Here is a 27810-nt window from a genome sequence, read left to right as displayed (position 1 = left end):
ACGTCTGCCTCCTAACCATGATAGGTTCATTGAGACACCGATGACCAGGGGACCGGAAGGCCCATCTGCAGGCATGCAGGCATACCTCGCTACAGTCCCTCTGGCGCGTTATGGGCAGCCTGATGAAGTGAGGATTGTGGCTCGATCTTGACTTTGAAAAGTCTGATGTGACTGACATTTGTGCAGGTGGCGGACGTGATTCTGTTCCTATCCTCACCATTGAGTCGATACATGACCGGAACCGACATCATGGTAGACGGTGGATTCCGCTGCGTGTGAGCGGTACGAAGCGCTTCCCCGCTTTCGAGACGAATTTCTCCCCCAGAGTTTCTCGGCAATTCTGGGGCGGCCAAGGCATGGCGGCTCCTCCAGACCTCGGCCCTCGGCCCGACGTATCCCTATTCCCCTTCTCGACGTTTGTTAGGGCGTGATGGTTAATGCCATGGTGGACGAGGCCTCCTGTCACCCAGCTCCTAGTATTGCTCGCCCGGCAGATGGTGGAATTTTGAATGTCTTGTGGCCATAGAGTTCTTTGGCTGTAAGCAAGTGGGACTGATTCTTCCAGCTCCTTTGCAGGCTTTTCGCATCCGCTCGACGGTCCACCGTCATCTTGACGAGAAGTCTTCCAAACAGCATTTTTGAAACCTGTTCTCACACCACAGAGAAGAAGCCACTCTTGTCGATCCATTGATCCATAGGATCAGACGTCATCAGTCTCTCCCCTCCTCTTCGCCATACCCCCGGGGCCCCTGGGGGCCCTTGGCGAAGACTCATACTGTTGCCCCAGTCCACGATTCCTATCAGATCTGCTCTTCTTGTTCTATCAATCTCTCTCCCTCGTACACCATGGCTGACTCACCCCAGAGGACGCACACCCGCAGTGGTAGAGCCAGCAGAGCCTGTCTAAGCTGTCGTGGTCGGAAAGTGCGCTGCGATATCACCTCCAGGTCACCTCAACCATGCACAAACTGCACGTTAGATAAATTGCACTGTGTTCTTGCCCCTCGTGTGTATGTAATATTTGCATGTATGTGGTCCAAACTCCTAAGCTTCAATCAGGTCGAGGCATACCAGCCGACCCGTCGAGATGTTCCCAAGCCGCAACTTTTCCGCGAGCGCTCCAAGTCACTCAAGCTCGTCGCAAAAGCCATCCGGTGATATGGCCGATGTTCAACATCATACCAGCACTCCAATCATGCCCAAAGACGCCCCTATTGCCATGACACAGGAAGTAAGCTATTTCATACGTAACCCTGATCCAAACATCGTTAACAACGAGATTCAGGCACGACAATTATCCACGCTCAGCTCTCATGCAAAATCGTCTGCCCCATTCCTCGGCGACGTTCAAGCGGGGCCAGAGTATGGCATGGAATTATCTTTTGAGGCAATGGTGAACGACGAGGATATCTTCAGTCAATTCCTGGATGTGTCTGATGTTGGCGACCCGTTCTATCTCGATTCAGCTCCTTTCCACCCCGCACAGCATGTGCCAAACAATGACGGCGACTTCTCTAGCGGTGCTAGTGTCGCGACATCGTCGCCGGTGGACACTGAGTGCCATTTCAAGTCGCCCTATCCCTGGCTTCGAGACTGGTCGCTGTCATATGCGCAGGATGATAGTAGGCACACGAAACTGGTGCGAGAGAGAGCTTTCGCCCTCCCTAGCGCCGACGAGATTCAAACCTCGATAATGCTATATTTCACATACATGCAAGCCAGGCTCCCGGTTCTCAATGAACGCGAATTTCATCAACTCCTCACTGAAGAAGATCCCAAGCCTATCAGTTTGGCACTCTTGTATGCCGTTCTTTTCGTCACCACCCCGGTAAGTATTGTGAGAAGCACCTTAGGAGCCTCAAATCTGACAATCTATTAGTATTTGGCAGCCGAGGGGAAGAAAGTAGCTGGGTACAATACTATCTTTGCCGCAACATGCGAGTTTTACTCCAGAGCAGCCGTGAGTAGGAATACCACACATTTATCTAGCTTAACACTGACTGCCCGGAAGCTACTATTAAAGCTTGGATGCGAAGATGACCCGCTAAGAAGGGTGCAGGTATGCTTGCTTCTAAGCACCTATCGATCTTACGAAAATCGTTACTACGAGAATGAACGCTATGTCACAACCGCTTACGACCTTCTGGTCGAAAACAATGCTTTTCAACAGAGTTCAAGTCCTTTAAATCCAGATCAGCTCGCCTGGAAGCGAGTGTGCATTTGTTTTCTATCTCGGGCTGTCTGTTTACTGATCGCTCTTAAGAAAACGAGCAGGCCAGAAATGTTCGATTCGTCACACCCCTCCTGCCCCAAGATATCCGTGGAAGATTTCCAGGAAGACTGTAGTTTTTCGTGGTACCTCAGCAAGGAGACCAAGCAACAAACCTATCGACTGTTCGTGGCCATCTTCCAGCTTCAGATGCGCACTACTGAACTTGGCAAGTTGCTGGTGTATCGGACTGCACTATACGCTCCAAACCAAACGCACAGCCAGACTGCGCCATCTACACCCGAGCATTTATCTGTTGAAAACGTCGAGCTCAAAATAGATGAGTGGAGGCAGGACAACAGACAGCTACTGGATTATGAGCCGCCCTACTCATCCTCTTCGACAGACTTCAAAGCCTTCAAGATAGCACATGCTTACACGATGCTCTCCTACGAGTACGTTAACCGACATCTTAGTGCTCCCGTCTTTCATGGTATACACCTCTTGGCGCGGCTCCTGACATTTACGTAGGTATTTTAGATCGGAATTATACCAAACAACCTTGATTGTGGATAAGGATGGTCTTACCTCATGGGCAATGAGGCTTCGCGAGGCCTCTCGCATGGCGCTTCGTGAGTCGGTTGCTGCAACTGTCGCTATCTTGGAAAGTCTAGAGGCTCAAGCTCTCTCCGCCTTTCTCCCTCCAGGAAGGTACGCCCTCCAATCTGCTACATGCGAAGATGTTTCCCACATTGTGACCCAACTAATTGGCAGCTAGTCTCTGCTGCGTGATGATCCCCATGACCATCTTCTACGTCCAACTGAAAACGACATCGAACTATGATCCTCTCATGCTGGAGAAGCTAGCCATGTGCTCCAGAGTTACGCGCACTCTGTCGAGCCTCCATGACCCTGCCGGCTTCTTCCACGCTTTGATGAATGCAACATTAGCCATGGTAGATCGATATCGGCTGCCGTCAGAGCATCTTGGTCATGGTCTGCCCGGCAAGGCTGACGACAAAGCAACAGATGATTCGAGAGGAACTGGACAGACTATTGTGCCATTGCCTGGACTAAACCTACATTCCTCTATTATTCGGCTCCAAAATCTGGCTTACGCGAAGGGTGTTCCCGAGTCCGCATCTACCACTTCGAGGTGATTTCTCGGGCCATTTCGAGCTGATCCCCAATAGTAACCAGGATGAGAGACTCATGAGCGTACTGACTCCGCTGTTTGTCACCACACAGACTGGAGAGATCTCGCCAGTGATGCTCATGCCAGACAATGCTCAACCATGCATGATTCTGCACCACTTTGCCTCTGGATCCCATGCAACGCCTCTGCGTTGTTTGGGTGACGGGTCTGTTATGCTCATAACCGAGCACCCTTCTTGCCCCCTTTCGCGCGGTCTGCCATTTCCGCTGCCCTTGCGAGACTGTCAACGACTCCCAAGGTCTCTTCAACAGTTTGTGATGCAAATAGGGGTATCTCTGGCTTCCTCATCAAAGCTTTCACATGTAGCATGCTGAAAGGATTGAGCTTTGAGACCAGTCGCATCTCAACTTCCACAAGAACTCTGTTAAGAAATTGGTCCACGCCTTTTCCAGCGTCGAAGACCTCGTTTATGAATCCACATCGAACCAACTCCTCGCACTGGATGCGTTTCGACATGATCAGTGCCTCAGCGGCGACTTTGAAGCCCATGCGCCGACTGAACAGGGCTGTTGAGCCACCTTCCGCGGTAATACCGAGACTGGTAAAGGGACAGAAGAGGTACACGTGGGGCATGGCGTATATGAAGTCCGAATATGCGACCAGGGCGGCTGAAAGGCCAACGCACGGACCATTCAACGCAGTAACAAGTAGCTTCGGGTGTGTATAGAATGCATCAGTCACTTCGATGATGTGCGCGAGGTTCCGTAGCTGTGTTTGGCGAAATGGTGCACTCTGCATCGGTGTTGCTTCTTGTTGTACCATTGGCTTGTAAGGCTGGCCATCGATGTTTCTATTGCCTGTCCGTTGAACATCCGCGCCACTGGACTTCTGTCAATAAACTGCTTATCGCCGCACTTTGGGACTGCAGCATCAAATCCGAGGGCGGATTGGTGCTACTACGTGCTTGAAGATCTCATGATACTTACGCCGAGAATAGTCGCCCACTGCCGGTCAACACTGTAACTACGATTTCTGGGTCGTTGGCGACTTTACGCATGTAGTCTGCGAGTAGGAAGTACCCTTCCGACGTTAGGGCGTTGAGCTTTGCCGGGACATTCAGCGTGATGATGGCGATCCGTCCTCGATACTCGACGGTGACAGACATTGTTGCGACCCTCTGTCCGACGGATTGCGCTCGCGGGTATTTTTACTAAATTACTAATTGCTCAACGCAGGATAGAAGGCCATGCAGTCGCAGAAGACAGCTTCGGAGAGGCTTGGATGCGTTGCGTCTTACATGAAGGGTGGAGGGCTGTTGGGAAGCCTCGGCCCGGGAGGGTCGATGGCTGTTCGGCGGCGATAGATAAGTGTTCGGCACATCTATGGCATGCTTCAGGTAGGTAACTACAGTGCTGGTAAGACTCGATATCCTGTCAAGTGATTCCCTGGGGGCATCGGACCCCAGGGGTGTCGATGCTTGATTGCTGGCAAGACACAACTGTCATTATTGATTCCCAATGCGACATTATAATAATAGTCTAAATTAGGGCAGACTACTACTGCCATGCTCGAAAAATTGATGTTACTAGTTAGTTAGTAATCATAATACATCTACTAAGCGGGATAATCATGTTTCGTCAAAAGATAGCCAATAAGAGACGGCTATTTAGACTTACGAGGACTCGATCAAAGAGTCGATTCCTTCCAGCACCGAGTGACTTTTATGCAGATCATGTTTTGTCAGAGTAGAAAGAGCCATAGTCAATCAGACTAAGACTACTAATAATAGGTTCGAAGAAAAGAAGTTGTCCCGAAAGCGGGATCTCGTTTCGCTGCTCATCGACAACACATGATACGTCCTCAATCGCCGAAGTTCATGAAAAAAGCTTTCGCCGCAGACCATTGAGCCTTGCGGGTCGGTGTTGCTGTGTAAAACGCACAACATCCTGCCTGTCCATAAACGCTTGGTTGGGTTTTTTGTCTTTTCTTCAAGAATCATATCGGCCCTGTGTGACGACTGGGGTATCACTTCTAGGATACCGGTTTCCAGCTTCCGCAATCGAGGCAAAACCGGCATTTGCATAGCTACTCTAGACATAAGAGAACTAGTAATTTCCCTTGAATTGCGTACTCATTAAGAGAGGTGCCGACTGGGAGAGCTGCTACTTGTTCAGATGTCGAGTTAATTCACGGTCGACTGACACTCTTTTGGGAACATGGTGATGCCGCCCTATCCACGCCGTCGAAAAGCTGCAGGCCGAGGATGTGAAAATGTTTCATGAAGCAAGTCAACTCCCGTATATCTGCAGAACAGTGCAGGTACTTCGGTTAAATCGAGAAATCGTCAGCTTTTGAATCACCGCTGACAATCTAATGGTTAGAGCTCTGTCTCTGTCTTCTGGTCAGAGATTGTAATTCTGGCGAACGCGGCAACGATGCTGGGCGCCATATCATTCCCAAAACAGGCTCGGCGCCCCTTATCGAAACTTTCATCCCAAAGCCTCGCATTTCATTCATTTATACATATATTTGTTCTCACTGGGACGACTCAGTAGCAGGACGGCTCTACCACTATTTCCCATTTACTATCCGGGATGATGTCAAGGGCTTATGGACGGTTTCCTCAGCAGCATTTCTGCTGGACTGTCCTTCCCGGCCCAGCTCACGAGGTGATCCAATCCTTTCCAAAATACAGCGTCAAGCCTCATGACTGCCAGCTTGAGAACAGGCCAGGCTCGTGACTGCATTCGGACAGTGCTCCGCCATTTGTCCAGCAAGATCTTGTTGTCTTTGGCTACGGCCATCGACGGCGACTGCACAAAGAGAAGTAAGGCAAAATTCGTCATGTACGATAGCTGATATCGCGTATCTGCAGATGTGAATACAGTCAGCATCTTTGTGAACCTAATTGGGCCAATCGGGCCAAATATTTCGCTGTGAATTGAGATAAATAAGGAAAGTGACTACTTACACGAAGGCCAGAAATTGACGAAGTGGTTCGCCTTGAGAGCTGCAACCAACTCTAGAACTAGCTTGGCACATGATTGACTATTTTCGAAGATAGTGGCGCGCGGTTCTAAGAGTTCCTGTTCACTTGTTCCAGGTTGAAACGCCAGTGGACGAAGGAGTGCTCTGAAGACTAGTAGTTCCAGGGTCAAATACGTCAGACGGAGTGGGCCGCAGTTGTGGAGGTCATCATCGTCCATCAGTTCTTTGGTGGGCTTCAAGACATCCGGTGGAAGTGTCTGTCGCCATTGTTGAATAGACATCCTCAATGGATGTGCACGGACTAGAAGAGCCTCTAGGCTGGTGGTTTGACGGATGGACTTGACAGAACTACTCACCCGGACATTAGAATGCCGTCGTATTCCAGCAAGACAAAAGACTCAGAGGGACTCACTAAAGAGCTTCTAGGGCTTCGCTGCATATCATACTCAGGCTGCAAAGAGCCATGAAATAAGGACTCTGTGCTCGAATACAGTTGCGAGCTTCCGAATCTGCAATGTCATCCAGGTCGAAATCATCTGCAGTCAATTCAGAGACATCCCAGTTTGAGGCGGCAATATGAGATGGCCGTCCTAAAACCAGTGCGCGCCAAATGTGCTCAACATGAACAAGCCACCATAGCCTCTTTCGCAGCCTTATTTCATGTGAAGGAAGCTTCCAATGCGATGGGTCCAGATTCAGCCCAAGACTTTCCGCTGCAGCAAGAACGGAACACGCCAGAGCCCACGAACTCGGGATATCGGCGACGGCATAGTTCTGTGGCGGCCGATGCAGAAGAAGTAAGCCAAGCTGCACCAGTCCTAAATGAGATTTTCGGGAATCTCGGTGCAAGCTGCGATGAGCAATGCCCCAGAGTTCTTCGGTAGAAGGCTGCTGATAGCCTCTGTCCACGGATAGATAGTCGTCCAGGAAGTAGTACGGCGCGGCTAACGCGTACACTGCAGCTCTCAATCCAGTTGGACAATTGCAGTTTCGGTATTCTCCATTATGATCGTGCGATGAGAGAACAGGATACGAGGGCTGAATAAATTTGAAGAAGCTGGATAGTCAGCTATATGCTTTAGAGCCGCGTGCGGACTTACAGTTTTAGGAGTCTTGAGCCGAAGTCAGTAGGAACGAGCTTGTACAATAAAGCATGATCTTCAGCCTCAGTATTGGAACCTGAAAAATCCTTGTCGATGATTTTGACATCTTCTTCGCATATTTCCTCGTTGGTCATTGCGAATTGCACTGGTATGTCACTGGCAGGAATCTGTGATGATCGAGACGAGACTGCAGGCACTTGCATGTTTATGTCGTCTGTGACTTTTCGAAAATCAAGTCCAAACATCCGGAACGTGTCTCGCGCATCATACTGATAGTGTCGCAGAAGAAATGGATCAGTATCGCTCGACAGGCCGATAAGCTGGGAAGAATAGCCAGGCCGCTCGTCAAGAGAGAAGTCATTGGACCACTCTCCGTCCCTTGATTGTTCCTGTTTCTCCGGCGATAGGTATCCGGAAACATCGTCTCGTAGTGACGCTAGACCTGTCTCACACGTGTCCGTGCCACTGGTATCACCCCGACGTTGCTCATGTCGCTGACTCGTTTGGCCTGGCGAGATGTGTTCGTATCGAAACGCCTGAGGTGAGCCGTCGGCTACCGAGATTCGGCTTGGAAAGTCAAAGTCATTACCTAAAGGAGCTGACATCACAGGATTAGGCCTTCACGAATATTTGAAGACCAGTCAATCTTCTTACAGATGGGGAAGTTGAGGTAAGACCAATCATTAGCACCGGCCTGTAACCCAGGCCGCTGGCCCAGAAACGACGCCTGGTCAGACACACAGGGCATTGTCTGCGAATCGACATCAACATTGAATTGCAAGTCCGTGTTCTCAAAAATGCCGACACCGATTGCCGTTGGGTCGCCATCGTGGGTGTCAAGATCAGATTGAGTTCCACGATGCTGAGCTGAATTTGATTGAGTCTCTGGAGGACGCCAACGTTGCCTTCTCGAGGGTTGTAAGATAAATGTACAACTGCGAGAAAGTCTCTGGCAAAGTTCACAAGCCCCACCAGAGCCCGGAATTTTGCACTGTGTCTTTCGTTGACGACAGAGATCACATGGTCTCTGCAGTTTGGACCGATACTTTCGGGCTTGAGACCCATATGCAGAATCTGACTGGTCTGGACGCATATGGGGTAGTGGCTGCTGACTGGACATCTGAACAAACAAATTTGTTCTTGGACATTGGAAAAGAAATGTTATCGTTGTGGTTGAATTAAAGGCGAGTCCTTGTCAACGTTGAGTTTAGCACAGACTCCATCAGCTGGAGATAACTACCCGTACGGAGTAAACATGCTTGCACTCCTTAATTATCGCTCTGCCTCTCTCGGTCGGGTCAGACCCATCGGCTCAGTTGCCTAATGGGGTTGGCACATTAGGACCTATCAAAGGCCTTGAATTGGCGAGCATCTTCTTGAGTTTTTTAATGGCCAACATTTAAAGTAATTAGTGCCTTGGCACTCCAAGGCTCAAGCTGACTAAGACAGGGGCCACGGCTAGTCCGCCTCGTACATTAACTGGCGTGGAGTTCGGCGTCTCGCAAGGCTGAACTTGTCGGGCTAAATCACTATTACCACCGAGACGAGAGATTACCGACCACTTTGCCGGATAGGTGCGTTCTTGTGCAATCGGCCGACGGCCAACTGTAATTTCCTGTCACAGCATACCAGATGACGCATTCGGCCAACGCTAGTGTTCGACTGTTGGCGATTCGGACGAAGAACATCCCAACCGTCCTCCCACAGCAGTAACGGCCATCATGGTCCGGACGCTGAAATGGAGGCCGCGGACCGTAGAGCTGCGATCAGATCTAGAATCACTGCCGGCCCTGGTCAGTCCAAGCAGTTGGAAGCCGATCCTGGATAGGTGATGTCCTTGGTCTCTATCGCTAGCGTGAAAATTCGGGATACAAAGAAGACTGCTTGTGACTCGTGTCAATTTTGTACCTCTTTCCCACGCACAGGCATCCTTACAAATGTTTGCGCTTCTGTCTCTGGTGCAACGACTAAGAAACTGATCGTTCGCCATGCAGCTTATCGATGAGCGCAAAGAAGTCTTCCAAAGCACAGAGTCAGCCACCGCTCCTGCAGGAGATGTCTCTAGTCTGAAGATCAATGGCAGTAGACTCATGTATTCGCTCCATGAGTCGTGTCAATTCGGGAAGGCACATCCTTATGGAACGTGAGTTAGCATACATTGGGTCCATATCAGCACGCTGAAGTTCTCTCAGACACGAGACAGAAACAGGGATGGCCCGTCTAGCTCTCGACGCAGCCGACAAAGCGGTTCGAACGTGGTTCGTGCAAGAAGCAAAATCTCTTGGTTGTATAATCACAGTCGACCAAATGGGCAATCTTTTTGCTGTCCGGCCTGGGAAGAATTCAGCAGCGCCTCCAGTCATGATGGGCTCACACTTGGATACTCAGCCCACGGGCGGAAGATACGACGGAATACTTGGTGTATTGGCTGGCCTGGAAGTTTTGCGGACGCTCCATGAAAGCGACTATCAGAGTGAAGGAAATATTGGAGTGGTCAACTGGACGAAGTGAGTGTAACAACAAAGCTTCTTGAGCGTTCATTTATACCTGTATAGTGAGGAAGGTGCCCGCTTTCCAATCATAACTATGTCTTCAGGCGTATGGTCCGGTGCCATTCCGTTGGAAAGCGCATGGAACTGCCAGGAAGTCACTCCAAGCCAGGATGGATACCGATACACCGTGAAAGAAGAACTGGAACGCATTGGCTTCTTGGGCAGCACTCCCGCATCATACGAAACCCAACCAATCGCAGCACATTTCGAGCTCCACATCGAACAAGGTCCTATATTGGAAGATGAGAGACGCAAAATTGGTGTCGTCACTGGCGGACAAGCTCACAAATGGTTCGAAGTGGCGGTGAGGGGGAGCGACAGTCATGCTGGCACAACACCTATAGCGTCAAGAAAAGATTCCGTCCTGGCTGCTGCGAAGATGATCGTTGAATCGAACAATATCGCAAAAGCATATTCCGGGCTGATCACAACTGGACTTGTCGAGACAGAGCCGGGGAGTATCAATACCATAGCGCACACTGCCCGCTTCACTCTCGATATGCGGCATCCTTCTGACAGCGTACTTGCACAAATCGAAGAGGATTGCCGAACGAAATTCAGCATTATTGCCGCGGATGACAGTGATCGAGGTGTATCGATTGAATGGCGACGACTGGCTGGAAATCCGGCAGTAAAATTCCATCAAGATTGCATTACCGTCATCCAACATGCCGCCGAAGAGACTGTCGCAGATCTACCAAAGATTGCTGAAGACGGGAAGTTATGGAAACATATGGTCAGTGGCGCGGGGCACGACAGTTTTCATACCAGTCGAAGGTGTCCGACTGGTATGATCTTTACGCCAACGAGAAAAGGTCTGTCACACACACCAACTGAGTACTGCAGTCCTACGGATTGTGCACTTGGTACGCAGGTGCTGCTTGGCGCAGTGTTGAGGTACGATAGATTGCGAATGGAGAGGGGAATGCTTACTTAAAATGGACCATCCCATCTACTAGTCTTCAAGAGTCGAAAACAGACAGTGTATGAGATTCCAGAAATAACCTTAACCTTTTGGCAGCGCAGGTGCCCTAACAGCCGTCCTTGGCTAATAGGATGGAATCTGTGTGATATCCAAATTTGCCAACTTGAGGCAGGTCCACTGATGATGATCGAGATCTCTGTCTCTTAGCACTCTATAGTCTCTGTTCTAGTTTATATACATATTGACCAGGTAATTGATCTCTAGGGGCACCTTTTCTCAGATTTCAAAGCATCTCAAATGCTGATACACTGGCGCTCTTCTCGATCGAACGGAGGGTGCTCCAGATTTTAGTATCCAAAGCAAGCGCGTCACATGTCTCTGCTGTTAGTCCACGCTAGTACAGTATTGGCGCCAATAGAATCGGAAAGATTTGGGACACAGAAACTGACATTAGTCAATGTCATAATCTCTTGCTAGGCATAGCTCGAAAATAGCAAAACAGCCTGGTCTCTTCTATGCCTCGCACAGAGAGACAAAATGTAGGGATGGCCTGTGAAAGATACCAACTAAACTCGAATGCCGTCATTGGGAGTGGAGCTCGGAGGTATCAACTAGGCCAAGGCAAGGTTCAAGTTTGGCCGTTGATAAGGGATTTCTACCGTCGGCCAAGTTGATAACGCCCAACGACAAACATCTTTGAACTCCCTCGGATTAGCGTCGGTGAAGCCAGTGCATGCGCATCTAATGTATTCTAAGTTTCATGATCGACCCTTCAAAAGGCGTGTGAAAAAAGTATAGAGCAGTTGGAGAGACACAGGTACTTGTCTGAAGCTTGCAGCAGCTCGAAAGGTGTCTACGTCTCGTCGAGGATGGCAGTAGCAACATTCGTCGTCGGAGCGCGCCCTATTCTGCTTGCCCTCTGTGCAATCATATTCATAGCAGCTGCTCTGATACACCGGCTCTTCTTTGCACCACTGTCAAAAATCCCTGGGCCCAAACTCACAGCGGTGACTCATCTATGGCTCATGTACCACGAATTCAAAGGCGACAGGACAATTCAGATCGATAATCTTCATTCATGCTATGGACCGGTGGTACGAGTCTCTCCGGATGAAGTCTCTTTCAACAATTACGAAGGTTTAAGAGAGATCTACGGCATTAAGTCGACTTTCAGCAAGAGCTCATTTTATGACCTATTCGTATACTACAACGAGCGGAACACTTTCACGAGTCTGGACAAGGCAAACGTACGCTTTCTTCTGTATCTATTCAGCCTAATTGCTGTACTCATCCTTGATAATCTAGCACTCGGCCAAAAAGAGGCTGGTCGCAGATCGATACACCAAGAGCTATGTGATGCAGCCGTCCGTGGCTGACAAAGTACGCGAGCATGCTTCTGCATTCATGAAGCAATTAGCAATCCAAGGACCAGTTCTCGATGTCTACACATGGCTACATTATTATGCGCTTGAGTATGTACAACAACCCCACCTATGTAAGCTGCGAATCTAACCTCATCTTAGCGCTATCACGAACCATCTCTACGGTAGCTACGGGACCCGAACCCTCTCGAACCCCGAACATAGACCGATTGTCTACGATCTCTCTGGCGTCAAGCATCGCACACGTCTGTATATGCTACATTACTTCTGCTGGGTGATGTGGCTCACAACGCAGCTCAAACTAGTTGTACGCAAGCTCAGCGGCAAAAGCACCGCGTTCCACGTCCGCGGCAGCCGCCTAAACGACTATGGGAAAGATAGCGTCTCGTCATTCCGTTGCGACCAGACCACTAAAGATACCATATCAACATGTTCTAAGCTCTTTAGCCAGATCCCTGATAACGAGCCCGCTATCGCCGCTGAGTGTATGGATCACCTAGTCGCGGGGGTTGACACAACCGGAGACGCTATGTGCATATTGATGTGGCGGATCTCGACACCGGAGTATACACATGTACAAGACGCTCTCTTCGACGAGCTGTCGAGCATTAAGGACGCCTTCAACCCTGTAACGCAGACCGCGCCGATCAACGCGCTCGATAAACTACCATACCTTGATGCCGTGATCCACGAGGCAATGCGCTGGCGCCCTCCAGTACCCATGACACTGTTCCGCATCGTGCCTCCCACTGGCGCCGTGATCTCGGGCTACGCCATCCCGCCCAGTACCACGGTCGGATGCCAGGCGTACAGCCTGCACCGGGTGGAAGAAGTTTTCCCTAACCCCCATGTCTTCGACCCGGCGCGGTGGATGACTGACGACACAACGCAGCTTGCGGCCATGCGCACGCACTTCTGGCCCTTCAGCTCTGGCGGCCGTATGTGCTTGGGACATAATCTTGCCATGGTCGAGATGAAGCTCATCGTCGCTGCCGTGTACATGCACTACACGACGCGAGCAACGGCAGAGGCCACCGAGGAGAGCATGCGCATGGACGATCAATTGACAAGTGGAGTACCGTATGCGCTGAGCTGTCCCTTGGAATTCATTGCGCGGTAATTTACTAGGCCTTGGGTCTGCTCAGCTTTCACTCAAAATAGTGGGGTATTACTAGCTCATAGAAGGAGCATAAAGAAGAGCTGTAGCATGCTTGATCAATGATTTACCAGAGGAGACTGGGAGCAAAGGCCAGAAGGTAGCTTACCTAGCTTGAATCGAAGTATACAGAACTATTGTATCGTGAAGACCTGGACGGAGACTGCGAAGAAAGACTTCGGCTGGAGATCTACGTCTAGGTTTTCTGCGAGGCGGGGTGAAGCAGGAGTAGCCTGGTACTATGTGTATGGATTTAGAAGTGAAAAGGACAAAACTAGGACGACACATCATAATGTCAGTTCGGTCATCTTGGAGAGGCACACTGATTCGGAGAAGATTTTGAATTTAACCAATCTGAAATGTTCCTACATTCACACAATACTAGTCTCTAACCATATTGCGGATAGCTATTCGAACATAATACTGAAATTCATGCTCGCTCGGTAATAATCTTTCCGTATCGATTCAATTACTGCCACTGCTTCGCTGTCCAGTCATTTACCTTCAATATCCTTCTCGGAAGCCATGAAAGACGCTTGATTCTCGGCGTCCACTTGTTGGACTTTAGCTGCCTCGAGGATTTCAAAATTTATCATCTTGGTAAAAGGCCATTAGCACCACTTCTCGCAGTCCAAAGTCAGAGGAATATTCAACTTTAGATAACTCACAGGTCCCACAAATGTCTTCCTCTTGCCAGAGAACCACATCGTAATGATGATCACGACACAGCCGGCGACAACAACGGAAACATAGTTCATGTCCTCGACCTCGGTAGGCAAGAAGGTTGGGAGACAGAACAATACTGTGTACAAGCAGACCCATACCACACAGAAAATGTTGCAGAAAGTGCCGAGTATTCCACCCAGATTGAACTGCCGTGTTGATGGGAGGACATTTTCTCGCCCACGGAAGAAGACAATGCCTTGCGGAATCGCATAGGTAATATTGAGCGAAAGAATCGACATCGAGATGAAGCTGTTGAAGGCTGTGGTGGATCCTACGTAGATTGCACCGTAGATGACGACAAATACGCTAGCGGCGATCGTAGAATTGACGGGCATTTTGAGAGAGGGATGGATCTTAGCAAAGGTAGGTGAGAAAGGAAGGCCGTTATCACGAGCAAAAGCCCAGGTCAGACGGCCCGTTGCTGCCACGACACTAACGACGGACCCAAAATAGATGACCAGAAGCCACACAGCAAGGAACGTGGCACCTGAGCGGTTGTTCAGCGCTTGCTGGTAGACTTCGAGAATGGGAAGTGTGGAAGAGGCAACAGCTTCGAGGTCGTTTGTTGAGAAGAGGAATGCCAAAGTCCAGGGGATGACGCTAATGGCTGATATGCAGAGGCTGAGCATCATCGTTCTCGGGACACCTTTGCCTGGATTGGGGAGCTCCTGGTCCGGTCAACTTGGAGCTCGGAGCTCGTGTTCTCATTGCCAAACTCACCTCTGCGATATGGGATGCTCCATCAGTGGCAATGTACGCGTACATGCAGGTTCCCACTCCCAAAATAAAAGAAACACCGTCACTCCACCCGGTGACGTTGACAACTTCGGTAAACACAACTTTTGAGGGCTGTTTTGTCTCACTGGCCGAAAGGACAGTGATGAAGAAAACAACACAGCCAGAAACACTGATCAGGAAGAATGCAATCTCCGTCTTCGGCAGCTGCCGGGGGAAGAGGACAACGACGGCTGTTGCGAGTGCCTGGTATAAGATGTACATCAGATAGATCTGCCATTGAGTTGCAACATAGTGTTCATGCCAGAAACTTGCGATCGCGGCCGTGATCTGGGCACAAACGATGGTGGCGCTAGCCGTAAAGAGACAATAGGCGATGACTGAGAGCCAGCCCATAACGAAGGCAACGCTAGCCCGAGTTTTCTCGGATGAGACCATGAATGCGAAATGGTATTGCCCTCCAGTCGAGGGAAACGCGGAACCCAGCTCTGCCAGTCCTGCAGCTATCGGGCATTGTCAGCTTAAACCTAGGAAATGACACGCGCGCGATGCGCAATCTTGATCTTACTGATAATGGAGCAGGCGATTGTGGCGACGATCAGGCCCCAAAACACATACGGCCCACCACCGGCCAGCAAAGGATAGGGGAAGGTTGCTGAATATCCGATCCATGCGCTGGTCAGGAGGAATGCAATGGCCAGAGTTGAGAGCGTGGAGAATTGTCGTGGAAGTTCTCCTTTATGGCCTTGAGCTCGAAGTTCGAGTTCGTCGGCGGACAGAACAGCATCTTGGACGACCACTTGCTGTGCCGAGTCCTCTTGGGAAGAATCACCCATTTTGGCCGGAATTGGAACAGCGGTGATCTATGCAATGGAAGAAATTAAGAAATTGTGAGAAGACAAAGTGTGAGACCTTTTTTGTATGCATGCAACATTTAATTTGAATGCCTTCTATATGCTCCTATCTGAAGTGATGTCTGCTGCTAGCTTTCGTAACGAGTGGACGACGTAGAGCAGTGCGATAGCCAATCAGGGCATCCCCACCTACGGGGCTTTCTGGTTCCACATCTCGATTGTTATCCGCCGTCACGGCCAAATTCATTGCCAGCCTAATCTGGACGTTATCTCGGCGGATACTTATGGCACTTAACAGATTTGAATAAACCTTGTTTTTGCCGATTTCCTACTTTGGGCATGTCTGACTGCTTGCGGCAATCTGCATTTTGCTCTGCATGCGCGCCCCAGGTTTACCGGGGCGCTCACATCCTTCAATCGACCAACCACGAACCACCGCATCTATCATATCTTCAGCCGCATCTTTTTCAGCCGAGAACATATCTGTTTTTGTTATCGGCCGTCAAAAAGATTGCCTAAAATCTGGGAGTGTATTCGGCACCGCAAAATGGCGTTCAGTGGGAAGCGCACCATCCACCAGGGTATTCAGAGTGCATACTAATCAAGCTTGAGATATAGGAAGTAACAAACTCACCTACTTTGTCAGCCAACACACCGGCTTTGTTACACGCGCACATTGCTTCATGTGAGGCGTCATGTTCTCGATCCTCCTCTTGCTTCCCGTACTGGGTGCCCTCGCAATCATTGCGTCCGTCTTTCTCAAGTCACTGGCTTTGAAAGAGGTTCCTGGTCCATACATCACAAGATTCACTAAGATCCCTCTTCTGTACCAGACAATCACTCTGAACAGAACTCGTTATATTCACGAATTGCATTGCAAATATGGTCCTCTGGTGCGATTAGCTCCAGATGAAATCTCTATCAATCATCCACCGTCGGTCGGTCCCATCTATAACTATGAGAAGACGCATTTTTACAATGCCTTTGAAGCATTTGGGGCCAAGAACATGTTCAGTACGCCAGACCGTGCGCGCCATAGCTATAGGAGAAAGCACCTGGGCGGTGAATATACCAAAGCCTACATGCTGCGACCCGAGAATTTGATTGTCATCTACGACCGCGTTAGACAGATGATCAGCAACGTCTCGGAGCACAGCACAGTTGATGTGTTCTACCTATTCAATTATATGGCGCAAGACGTCATCTCGGGTTTCTTCTTCGGCAACCAAAACGGAAGTCAGCTGCTCCAAGGCCAGGACACAGAGGTGTTTGATGCCTGGCATATGCGAAGGCAAACCTTCCATTGGTTTGCTGAGCTCCCGAAATTCACAAAGCTGCTATACTCATCTGGCATTGCAAACCTGATACCAGGCTGGAAAGATGCAGCGACAGGGGAACAAATCATCAATGATATGACCCACAAGTGGATGGACAAGTGTGACCCCGAGAAAGCGCATCTGCTGACCAAGCTCATGAAGACGGGTCTTTCGCGCGAAGAATACTCTGCAGAAGTCATGGATCACATGGGAGCCGGCCACGAGACGACCGGTACAACGCTCACGTTCATGATTGACCACCTCTCCAAAAACCCTGAGCAACAGCAGAAGCTGCACGACGAGCTCAAGAAAGTCGACCTCGACAACTTCACCGCCGTCGACAAGCTGCCATATCTGCATGGCGTCGTTCTGGAGACCCTGCGACTATACTCGTCCATCCCAGCCTCCGAACCGCGCATCGTGCCCAAAGACGGAGTTACTCTCCTGGAAAAATTCATCCCAGCTTCCACCGTGATCTCCGCCCAACCATATAGCATGCATCGGCAAGAGGAGTACTTCGAACGATGCCTGGAATTCATCCCTGAGCGCTGGGACGAGCCTACCGCGAAGGCCAAGACTGCTTGGATGGCCTTCGGAAAGGGCACGAGAGGCTGTATTGGCCAAAACATCGCCATGGTCACAATCAAAGTTGCGGTTAGCCATTTGTACAAGACCTTTGAGACAAGAAAACCAACCATGCTCCCTCAGAAGGAGAATATGGATTTCAAGGATTACTACATGATCACGCCCGTTGCGGATACCTGTTCGGTCGTATTCAGGAAGGTGGAAGCTGGAAGGAGACAATAGTATAGTCCTAGATATTCATCCTTCGTCGGATTCCTCGTGCTAGATCGTACTTTTGGAGGCAAGTAGTCCATTTTTTTGGGTTTTCAATGAGATCGTTCACCATAGTGAGCCTAGTCCACAAAGCCGCCTACTGATTGGGACGAATCGCCTCTATGAGTACAGATGGGTCTGATGGCGGATTCGGTTCTTCATCTCGCGGTCACGTTCAGTTCTCCATGACACCTTTTGTCCACCGAAAAAGTCTCAGTTAATGATATCGACATATAGTCCAGGTCTTCTCGCATTTCTATAGCGGGACCCCCCTATAAGCTCCAGCCAGCCTTCGACGCATCTGGCAACGGCAACATCCTCAGCTACAGTCGTACTGCATCCAGCCACCATGTTCCCAGAATATGATGATTAGAAGCTTCTTGGGCCTCTCTGTTTCTGCAGGTCGGTGTAATCTGCATCCAATACCTTTCACCTCGTCATGCGTGTATCCTGACAGTATCGACTCACCTGGGGATCGAGCGCTAGGTACGCCTTCAACACCAGACTCCTCACCGTGATCTCGGATGAAGTCCCGGCAATCGTGGAACGACCACCTGAGGCCTCTCCCGAATTCAGCCACGATGTCTTATAAGACATGTCTTGGTACGAAATGACCCGGGGACAAACACATGAGGACAGAACGTGGCGATGCGCCCCTTTATAACCTTTGACCTGCGAAGACGTCTCTACTTCACGAGATGGTCATTCAGGCACCCATAGGCACCTGTCACCCTGATCCGACCGATTGCCGAGGGCTTGATGGCGCCCGTCCGGCGGAGATAGCACAAGTCCACCTGGATCGTTCATTTTTAGCGGCTTAAAGGGCCATGATTTTCATAAAACTTTCATAAGATTGAGGATGTCACCCTGAATGAAGGTGTGCTGAATTCTACTACTTCAAATCCATTGCTGGAGATGAGCAGACTAAAGTCTCTTAGTGTTTGACTCGTCATCCTGATTGTCAGAGCAAGTAAGCCCATGAGCCATTATCTGAGCACCCATGTTTTTTCAGACCATAAAATCCTTTACTTTGGAACGAAAATCACCTTGCTGTTACAGAACGCTTTGAGTCCTTCGATACCTAACTCTGTTCCGTACCCGCTTTCCTTCAAGCCTGAGAATGGCACACGAGGGTCGAGGGCCCCATGCTCGTTAATCCAAGCCGTTCCAACTTGCAATTTTCGCGCAATTCTCGTGGCCCGGGCAATGTCTTTGGACCAGACAGAGCCTCCGAGGCCTGTGTGAGTCTCATTCGCTCGGGAGATGACCTCCTCTTCATTCTTCCAGGAAAGTAAGGGTACAATCGGTGCTTAAAATATCAGTGCTTGTCCGTGTTGAACTGTCCTGAGCATGACCAGAACGCTTACCAAAAAGCTCTTCTTTCACCACATCAGATGTGTCAGGCGGTCGATCCACCACCGTCGGGGAGATGAAAAGGCCAGGTCTAGTGTGGACGACGGAACCACCTAGGGCGACTTTCAGATTCTGGCTTTCAACATCTGAGAGAAACCTTTGTGCTATTTCGTATTGTTGCTTGTTTTGGAGGGGTCCGAGGAAAACTCCATCCTCCAACCCATCCCCGAGCTGGAGAGTCTTGACACGGTCCACGAAGGCGGCGAGGAACTGATCGTAGATATTTTCTTGAACATAAATTCTCTTGACCGCAATACAAACCTGGCCCGAATTCAGAAAGGATATAGTAACCACCTAACGTTGTCAGAAATGGGGTATGGCGGGTAAACTTTGGCTAGCCGAACTTGTGCATCTGGATGTACTTACCTTGGCCACCGTTTCCTCAATGTTGACATCGTCGCAGATAATGCAAGGGTCATTGCCACCTCTGTCGCAGTAAGTAATGTCCACGCATATTTCTAGCTCCGGGACAAACTTACAACTCCAACGTCACGCGCTTCAGTGTCCGGCTCGCAATCTCCATAACCCTCTTTCCCGTCGCAATTGATCCTGTGAAACTGATCTTGTCAATCCCAGGGTGAGCTGTGATCCAAGGACCCAGTTCATCATCGCCGTTGAGAACCTGGAAAACACCGGGCGGGAAGAACTGTTGAGCCAGCTCGCCCAGCTTCAAGCCACAGTATGGGGTAAACGGAGACGGCTTCAAGATGACCGTGTTTCCAGTCACCAATGCCGAAGCTATCTTTTGAGTAGCCAAGGAAATGGGGAAATTCCAAGGAACAATCAAAGCACAAATTCCAAGAGGGCTATATGACAAGATAGCTCTCCGTCTCTCATCTTCGAGCCTGATCGTCTCGGGTAAGTCTAAGTTGCATAGTTCTCGCGCTCGAAGGACGCCTATCTTGATCTCTCCCTGGGCGAGGGACAGCTGGGCCGGTCAGTAAACATTTTGACGGCTCTGTTACGACTCTACTGACCGGTTTTCCTTGCTCGAGAGTCAGCAAACGAGCAAATTGTTCAGAGTGAGCCTCCAAAGCCCCGGCTAACGCATTCACTAATGCCTTTCTTTTCTCGACCGGAACTTCTGACCATTCAGCAAATGCCGCCCTGGAACCGCGGACAGCCTTGTCCAGATCTTGAGACGATGCAATCGGGGCCTCTGGGAGTTGTTCCATGGTAGATGGATTCGTGCCATGACTTGTTCGCGAGCTCGATCGCTTTTCCCCGTTGATCACATTATAGAAGTTCTTGGACAGGTCGAAACCTGTACTATCTACTGAGCCCATTGTGCAAATTCGATGGTTGATGTGATCAGATTACTGAACTGTAATTGATCTGCTGCCAGAGATCTTGTCAAAAGGTTTTATCTTCAAGATATTGTCCGCCTCCTGATGGAGCATGAATGTCGGTCACTCTTTTAAATGGGTCCTCGCCATCCCGCCAGCATTGAACATTACCTCGGGAGCACTAGCACTAAACCTGTTGCTGACTTATAGGTTCTTTTCCGCATCGAGGCTCGGCAAGAAGATCCATTTCGCTACGGCTTACTATCCAAAGGGTTGGACCTACAATCTATCGGTGGCAGGAGACTGGACAATCCGGACTTCTATGACCCTACGAGGATTCTCTGCAATCCCCTTGTCACTTGCGGCTTCCTACACTGTTACGTCCGGTTTGGAGAATGGATTTGTATACACTCTATGAATATTTCTACGGATAAGCACCTCAAAAATAGCGCTTTCGGTTTCGTGCCGGCCTCTGCGTAGTAGCGGATGCTCAAGCCTGTGCCGCCTTCGGACGGGACCAGTAGTAATCACGCCGACTTTGGCGCCGTCATCCGCTCTCGCAGGGTATCTTTCAAGGTCTGGTCGCTAGTCGACCCTAAATACCACGTGACATCGCTGCCATCTTCCTCACACACATGCTTTCCCTTTCCTAGAAAAGCGAAAGGATTCTCTCGATCAAGGTACTCGATGTCGTAGTCCTCGAACCGGACATTCTCTATGAGCTTCATGAAGCTCAGCCGTGATCCGGGGTACAGCGCCGGTTGACCGTCCACAGTCCCACCTTTAAACCATGACGAGCAAGGCCCATTCCAGGCCGTTCGCTTAAGGAAGGTGTTAGCGTACCGCAGAAATTGCTTCGTCTTCATTTCATTGGGTGCCACCCATGCAATGTTGTCAACCTGTATTTTCTCAGTGAGCTTGAGGGCATAGTTGCAGAAAGAGTCGATGAGAGGAAAGAATGATCCGTGGGCGACAGGGAAGTATGCACCCCCAGATGTCAGATAGTTCGGCACCCCTCCCAAGGCAACACTGAGGTATGAGGGCGGATGCTGGTCTTGGGCCCATTTCTGGCGCATGTCGACCCCATTGACGAGAAGTGGGATCCGGGGTTTGAAGGATGTGTCGAATCCGGTAGCACAGATGATAACGTCAACTTCTTGCTCATTGCCTTCGGGGTCAATGAAACCTTTTTCGGTGATGGTCTTTAAGCTGTCTGTATACGTGGTGGTTTTCGACGCGCAAAGGCTTTGAAGATATCCATAGCCGGGGGTGGGTCTTCTGCAACCAACATAAAAGTCGGTAGGCACAATCTTCTCAATGAGGTCAGATCTTGTTTGGAGGCTGGACCTCATGTGTTCGTTGCAATAATCAAACGTATTTTGCTGCGCCTCGCTGCCATTGATAATGAACTCGAAGCGCCGGTTAAATGGCTCCTCGACCATCTTGCGGTACGCCAGATATTCGTCGTGACTAGAATCATTAAAGATTTCCTGCTGTTCTTCCGTATACTGATAGTTAGACCCGTCGGCTCGCGTAAAAGTCTGGCTGAAATTTCCGGTAATCCAGATTTTGCTACGAACCCATGTGTAGACTTTGTCAACGTCTTCGTAGATGCTCGGTAAGATCTGCACGGCGCTGCTACCAGCACCAACGAGAGCGACGCGCTTCCCTTTCAGGCTGATCGAAGAGTCCCAGGCCGCAGAATGGAGGAGAGTTCCCCGAAACGTCTGCAGGCCTGGGATAGCGGGCCATTTCCAGTTACTTAACACTCCAGTGCAGTTGATTACCACATCAGCATGGTCTTCAAATCGGAGATCACGTTGAGCATCGTGAACGCTGACTTTCCATTTCGCGTTCTTATCACTCCACGACAACGCCTCAACCTGGTGCTGTAGTTTGACGTACTTTTCGACGAATCGGTTCTCTTGTTCTACCAATTTGAGATAACTCCAAATCTCCTCTGAATGGGACCAGAATTGCGACCAGCGAGCAGGTCTCCACGGGAACTGGTAGACTACGGAAGGTATGTCACCTTTCCGAACGATTAGTGGTGAATCTAGTAATGGCACCTTCTGCAGACTCACAAGCACAACCGGGATAACGGTTCTCGAGCCAAGTGCCCCCAATATCGGCATTCTTTTCGTAGCACACGATATCCAGGTTTTCTGCCTGCTCTTCGGCCCTCTTGAAGAAATTGAGCCCAGATGCGCCAGCCCCGATCACAATCACTCTCAGACCCCGTTTAGCACCAAATAACTGATCTGTGATGGTCACATCCTCTACCGCAGGAACGTTGTCCGGTAGTGTCTGGTCCTTATTGTGGGATCTTGGTAGGAAGGATGTTACCACTTGCCCGCTTTGTCCATCCTGGAGGTCAATATTCTTCATAATCGCAAGTTTTCTGTACATTAACGTACTCTGGCAATGCACATAGGCAGTTTTGCCAGAGTTTGTGGAAGTTTGAAAGATCCAATTTCAATACGCCATCAGGCTTTCGCCAGAGAATTGAAAATCACAACTGTTGATCCTCAACCCCGAGGTCCGCCTCCCACTCGTTAGTCTTACAAGAAATAAGTAACTCGGCCATGACAATAATGTCGCCAATCGACACGGTGGCTGCTGAATCTAGCCTCGGGCCGAGCTGCACCTGGTAGTTTGGCTGTAGACCCTGGATCTCCTACAGACCCTCGGTATCACAACTAAACGAGCCCCTTCATGTTGATCCCAAGAGTTCTCTTCAACCAAACACCGCCAGCCTAGCACTCGTTATCAGGGCAATCAAGTAATGGAATCGACCTGGTGGGCAGGTCAACCACGTGGTCTTTGCCTCGGCGCGAGCGGGCATTGTAGGTTTACTTGGGAGGTCATGTTTACACGGATCATGCACTATCAGTTGAACAAGAGGTAGCTAGTGCTCTATGATCGATGCTACCATAGCTTGTTTAACTCGCGGAGTGTCGAAATTTAGGTTGAACATCAACTCTAGACTAGCTTGAATATTGCTCAAGTCACAATTTTTCTTCAGGACACAACCTGGATAACTTCACGCTATTCGCAGCCGCTTTGTATTCAGCCGCTAAAGGAATTGGAATCTCGCAAACCCCAAAATTTTCGAACCCAGCTATGGCGACCAAGACAATGCGCGCCGTTGTTTTAAAAGGAGTTGGCAGGGTAAGGTGGCCTCCAGGGTCGATTTGCAGCCAGAATCTGATAGCGAACTCGATTTAGGTTGTCGTCGAAGACCGACCACGTCCGAGCCTGCAAGAAAATACGGATGTGATCATAAAAGTGACATCCTCGGGTCTCTGCGTACGTCAAAGCTATCTACGGATATAGCAACCGCCACCTGACATTTCAATTTAGGGTTCTGATCTTCATTGGTATCATGGCCGTCTCGATGTGGTATCGGAGTTCGTAATCGGTCACGAAGTTGTTGGAACAGTGGAGGAAAGGGGCTCCGACGTGAAGCGCCTACAGGTCGGAGACAAAGTTGTTGTCCCGTTCTGTACAGCATGCTCATCGTGCTACTACTGTCAATTGGGAGAGTCGGGCCGCTGTACGAAAGGTCTGATGCTCGGCCTGCCGGGGCAGCTTGAGGGTGGTCAAGCAGAGTTCGTGAGAGTACCTCTAGCAGACACAAGTGTGGTTAAAGCCCCTGACAGTAAGTGAGAGCCTAGCCAGTGGGGAGGTGGTGCTCTAACCTTCTCAGCAATTCCCGAGCAGATGCTTGTGTTAATGGCAGATATCATGCCGACTGGATATTTTGCCGCCTCACGTTTCGTGAAGGACCTTCCTCTGAGCCGTCGCAATGAGATGACTGCCGTTGTGATTGGATGTGGCCCAGTCGGTATATGTGCGATCGCAACCGCCCTCACAATGGTCAAACATGTTTACGCCATCGACTCGGTGCCCGGTCGCCTTGCGGAAGCCGCGAAAGTCGGGGCTATCCCACTCAACCTCAACGAAGGCCCCATTGAAAAGATAAAGTCCGTCACTGAAGGCCGAGGTGCGGATGCTGTCATGGAGGTTGTAGGACATACTGACGCTTTGATGCTTGGGCTAGAATTGGTCAGACCATACGGGACACTCAGTTCCGTGGGAGTACACACGGATACTATTCCCTTGCAAGGGCTGACTCTGTACGGCAAAGGCGTAAAAATGGGATTCGGCAGATGTCCAGTCCGGAGCGTTTTTGATGACGCACTGAATGTCCTCGTGAAACAGCAAGACAAGCTTGCCTTTTTGTGTTCAGTGAAGATGTCTCTCGAAGATGCGGCACAGGCTTACGAGGATTTTGCCGCTAGAAAAGTCCATAAAGTTGTGTTCGACGTGGCTAGTCTAGCGAAAGAGCAGGCATGACTAGCAAGGTTTTTGTACGTTTGACAGCAAATTCTGGTCTGCTGGATTAACGTTCAAGATCAGTGCTACATTCATTTGAAAGTGCGCCGCTTAGCTCCATACCCGCAAGCGTAATCAATGATAGATGGCCAGTCTTCCCTTCAATGGTCAGGATTCTCGTGTTGTCAGCTTCTTGAAATGGCGGCAAATGATTAATGCGTAATCAACATAATCATCACCATAACACACAGACCTGAAGCGGTGTACATGGGAACGTGTGAAATCGATTTGATGAAGAGATAGGTGCGCGTAAATTTGATGAAGAGATAGGTGCACGTAAATTTGATGAAGAGATAGATGCACGTATCCGGGGATTCTGACGGGACTTGTGCGGGCCTTGGTCTGGTCGGCATCCAAAGCCTGTCTGGGAAAGGCGTCGGGCTCAAAACCCTTGATCTAGTCCTAGATCCGTCAACTTCGCAATGATTGTAATAGCGCACAAGAGATTTGATTTAGAAGAACTTCAACCTCCTCGAGAGCTCAAGCGGTGAAAGGTAGCTGACATTCTATTCACATGGCACCTCAATCACTTGATCCCGCGACATTTGATCGCACCGACCTGACCACTCGCCATGTAGGCCCGCTAGTGCTGCCGCACGATCTCCTTTTTCACAGGCTTCATTTTCTGGCATTGCACAGCAACGCGTCTGCGGTCAGAGATGCCTTCCGCGGCATCGACGTGAACTATCGGCAACTGTTGAGTGATGTGGTAGCCGCTCGAAATCGCATACGAGCAGCAATCTCTCCGAAGGTACTCGACACGATCTACGACGAGCGAGAGGCCTCGTTCGTGTTGATTGCACGTGGTTATGAGTTCGTCGTCATATTCCTGGCGATGTTGGCACTAGGTGGCATTTCAGTCCCGACAAGTATATGCGAACAAAATGACCATTTCGGGCTCGGATGACTGACGATCAAACAGGTATTCATATCACCAAAAACGAACTCAGCCATGTGTTGCGCACATCCAGAGCCTCGGCCACGATATGCTCTAGAGAATACTCCTGCATAGCACAGTCTGGGTCACCAGCTAAGGAAAATGAGGAGGATTACTGTGTAGTAACTTTGGATGACGTGATCAATAACACGCCGGTGACTCCCAGCACACTGACCTTCTCATCATCCAAGATCCCAGATGCGAATAAGCCCGGGTTGATTATCTTCACCTCGGGGTCTACTGGTCCTCCTAAAGGGGTTGCCTTGCGACGGTATAACTTGTTTGCAATTTCAAGCTTGCAGTGTTGGAGGCAGAACATCCGACCAGGATACGTGAGCTTGAACTTGCTGCCTACGCACCACGCCACAGGATTGCTGGTCAATATCCTTCCTGTTATAGTCGGTGGGGGCTGCGTGGAATTCACTCAGCCTAAGTTTGACGCCGTCAAGATCTGGGAACGGATCAAGTTGGCAGACATCAATCTGTTTTCTGCAGTCCCAACGATCTACGTCCGTCTCCTGCAACATTGGGAGAAGTGGTCACCAGGCATTGACGCGGTTGAGAGAGAGCTGTATCAAACGGCAGTTTCAAATATTGAACAATTCCACTGTGGCTCGGCCGCTTTGCCCGCATCCATTGCATCTAAATGGGCGGCACTATGCAGAGGCCGGCAAATCGCGGAGAGATATGGTGGTACGGAGTTTGGGAATCCTTTCGCGCACAGTCCTGGAGTTCCTGTTGTGGCAGTGAGTTTGAACGCAAAACCCCTTAGAAGAACGCTGACGGAAAATTCAGGGCTCAGTGGGCACGACGAATCCGGGCATAGAGTCCTACCTTGAGCAGGGAGACGAGGGCGAGATCTTCATCCGGTCCCCATTCCTTTTCTCCAAGTTTGTTGACCCAAATGCTCTTTGTAGAGCTGTATGTTGACAGACATAGATACATATACGACATCGAAGCTACCAAAAAGTCATTAACCGCCGATGGGTTTTTCAAGACTGGTGACGTGGCCGAGAAGTATGGTGAAAACTACTTCATTAAGGGACGCAAGTCGGTTGACAGTATGTACGATCGCCTTGCGCCTCTACTTAGCTAACAAGCAGTCCTCAAATCTGGCGGATACAAGATCTCGGCGCTTGACGTGGAGCGGCAGATCCTCGAACACCCCATAATTGCTGAGGCGATCGTTGTTGGTGTCGATGACAATGAGTTTGGCCAACGCATTGCGGCCGCAGTCGTCTTAAGCGAGGTAAGGACATTTATCCTCCCACTAAAACCCCTAACATACATTCAGGGTGCGGATTGCCTGTCATTGGCAGAGCTTCGATCGTTTCTCAAAGACAAACTCTCTTCCTACAAACTACCGACATTACTACGCGTTGTTCGCGAATTGCCCAAAACGACAAGTCTAAAGGTTCCCAAACTACTGATAAAAAAGGACTTGTTCGACACCAATCACCCTGATATTCAAAAATGGTCTTCCTCGAGGGTTAAAATTTGACGTGCCATCTGTTTCAGTGGACACTGGCATCGACCGGTTGCCGACTGTGATCATACAAGACTAGACGGCGAATGCTGCCAGCTGGAGAGATAGAACTACAGGCTCCGACTGACTTAGGCTGTTAAAATGGGAAGTCTGTAATTCTGCAAGCATCGTAAGCAACCGTCTGTCACTTTCCATCGAGATGCAACCAAGTAGATTGAGTTCAACGTGAGGAAAATAGAACTGTCCAATGCTTGGAATCACGCACTGGGACACCAAGATAATCCTTTTTGACTTGCGCCTCAATAGATTTGTGGGATTGCCTCTCTATATTTGCGAATACATGAATCTATT

The 27810-nt window shown here is 49.9% G+C and overlaps 11 protein-coding genes across 11 annotated transcripts; 6 read left to right on the top strand and 5 right to left on the bottom strand.

The window, feature by feature from the left end:
• Window positions 1–1087: 1087 nt before the first annotated feature.
• On the top strand, window positions 1088–3369 carry A1O9_09675 (uncharacterized protein; the record flags this gene model as incomplete). Its single annotated transcript, XM_013401644.1, has 6 exons — window positions 1088–1828; window positions 1880–1960; window positions 2012–2212; window positions 2264–2664; window positions 2741–2920; window positions 2988–3369. The coding sequence occupies 6 exons, from the start codon at window positions 1088–1090 to the stop codon at window positions 3367–3369; spliced, it is 1986 nt and encodes a 661-aa protein (XP_013257098.1).
• Window positions 3370–3581: 212 nt separating this feature from the next.
• A1O9_09674 (uncharacterized protein) lies at window positions 3582–4530 on the bottom strand (the record flags this gene model as incomplete). Its single annotated transcript, XM_013401643.1, has 2 exons — window positions 3582–4245; window positions 4352–4530. 2 exons carry the CDS (start codon window positions 4528–4530, stop codon window positions 3582–3584), a joined length of 843 nt encoding a protein of 280 aa, XP_013257097.1.
• A 2234-nt stretch (window positions 4531–6764) lies between these two features.
• Window positions 6765–8061, bottom strand: A1O9_09673 (uncharacterized protein; the record flags this gene model as incomplete). The annotated part of the gene is made up of 2 exons (XM_013401642.1): window positions 6765–7410; window positions 7454–8061. 2 exons carry the CDS (start codon window positions 8059–8061, stop codon window positions 6765–6767), a joined length of 1254 nt encoding a protein of 417 aa, XP_013257096.1.
• Window positions 8062–9444: 1383 nt separating this feature from the next.
• A1O9_09672 (uncharacterized protein) lies at window positions 9445–10945 on the top strand (the record flags this gene model as incomplete). The annotated part of the gene is made up of 3 exons (XM_013401641.1): window positions 9445–9599; window positions 9649–9963; window positions 10012–10945. The coding sequence occupies 3 exons, from the start codon at window positions 9445–9447 to the stop codon at window positions 10943–10945; spliced, it is 1404 nt and encodes a 467-aa protein (XP_013257095.1).
• An 857-nt stretch (window positions 10946–11802) lies between these two features.
• On the top strand, window positions 11803–13435 carry A1O9_09671 (uncharacterized protein; the record flags this gene model as incomplete). The annotated part of the gene is made up of 3 exons (XM_013401640.1): window positions 11803–12180; window positions 12239–12405; window positions 12457–13435. 3 exons carry the CDS (start codon window positions 11803–11805, stop codon window positions 13433–13435), a joined length of 1524 nt encoding a protein of 507 aa, XP_013257094.1.
• Window positions 13436–13965: 530 nt separating this feature from the next.
• Window positions 13966–15768, bottom strand: A1O9_09670 (uncharacterized protein; the record flags this gene model as incomplete). Its single annotated transcript, XM_013401639.1, has 4 exons — window positions 13966–14067; window positions 14140–14865; window positions 14918–15435; window positions 15501–15768. The coding sequence occupies 4 exons, from the start codon at window positions 15766–15768 to the stop codon at window positions 13966–13968; spliced, it is 1614 nt and encodes a 537-aa protein (XP_013257093.1).
• Window positions 15769–16481: 713 nt separating this feature from the next.
• On the top strand, window positions 16482–17909 carry A1O9_09669 (uncharacterized protein; the record flags this gene model as incomplete). Its single annotated transcript, XM_013401638.1, has 1 exon — window positions 16482–17909. The coding sequence occupies one exon, from the start codon at window positions 16482–16484 to the stop codon at window positions 17907–17909; it is 1428 nt and encodes a 475-aa protein (XP_013257092.1).
• A 1055-nt stretch (window positions 17910–18964) lies between these two features.
• A1O9_09668 (aldehyde dehydrogenase (NAD+)) lies at window positions 18965–20638 on the bottom strand (the record flags this gene model as incomplete). The annotated part of the gene is made up of 5 exons (XM_013401637.1): window positions 18965–19248; window positions 19307–19646; window positions 19719–19779; window positions 19832–20280; window positions 20330–20638. 5 exons carry the CDS (start codon window positions 20636–20638, stop codon window positions 18965–18967), a joined length of 1443 nt encoding a protein of 480 aa, XP_013257091.1.
• A 527-nt stretch (window positions 20639–21165) lies between these two features.
• On the bottom strand, window positions 21166–23026 carry A1O9_09667 (uncharacterized protein; the record flags this gene model as incomplete). The annotated part of the gene is made up of 2 exons (XM_013401636.1): window positions 21166–22652; window positions 22723–23026. The coding sequence occupies 2 exons, from the start codon at window positions 23024–23026 to the stop codon at window positions 21166–21168; spliced, it is 1791 nt and encodes a 596-aa protein (XP_013257090.1).
• Window positions 23027–23761: 735 nt separating this feature from the next.
• Window positions 23762–24997, top strand: A1O9_09666 (uncharacterized protein; the record flags this gene model as incomplete). Its single annotated transcript, XM_013401635.1, has 4 exons — window positions 23762–23809; window positions 23867–23947; window positions 24002–24299; window positions 24348–24997. 4 exons carry the CDS (start codon window positions 23762–23764, stop codon window positions 24995–24997), a joined length of 1077 nt encoding a protein of 358 aa, XP_013257089.1.
• A 553-nt stretch (window positions 24998–25550) lies between these two features.
• On the top strand, window positions 25551–27474 carry A1O9_09665 (uncharacterized protein; the record flags this gene model as incomplete). Its single annotated transcript, XM_013401634.1, has 5 exons — window positions 25551–25905; window positions 25959–26713; window positions 26769–26863; window positions 26913–27034; window positions 27074–27474. The coding sequence occupies 5 exons, from the start codon at window positions 25551–25553 to the stop codon at window positions 27472–27474; spliced, it is 1728 nt and encodes a 575-aa protein (XP_013257088.1).
• Between the last annotated feature and the right edge of the window lie 336 nt (window positions 27475–27810).

This window comes from Exophiala aquamarina, assembly GCF_000709125.1.
Source record: "Exophiala aquamarina CBS 119918 chromosome Unknown aczIA-supercont1.10, whole genome shotgun sequence".
Classification (NCBI taxonomy): domain Eukaryota; kingdom Fungi; phylum Ascomycota; class Eurotiomycetes; order Chaetothyriales; family Herpotrichiellaceae; genus Exophiala; species Exophiala aquamarina.
Note: the sequence above shows the minus strand (reverse complement) of the source record. Positions and strands in the feature narration are given on the sequence as shown.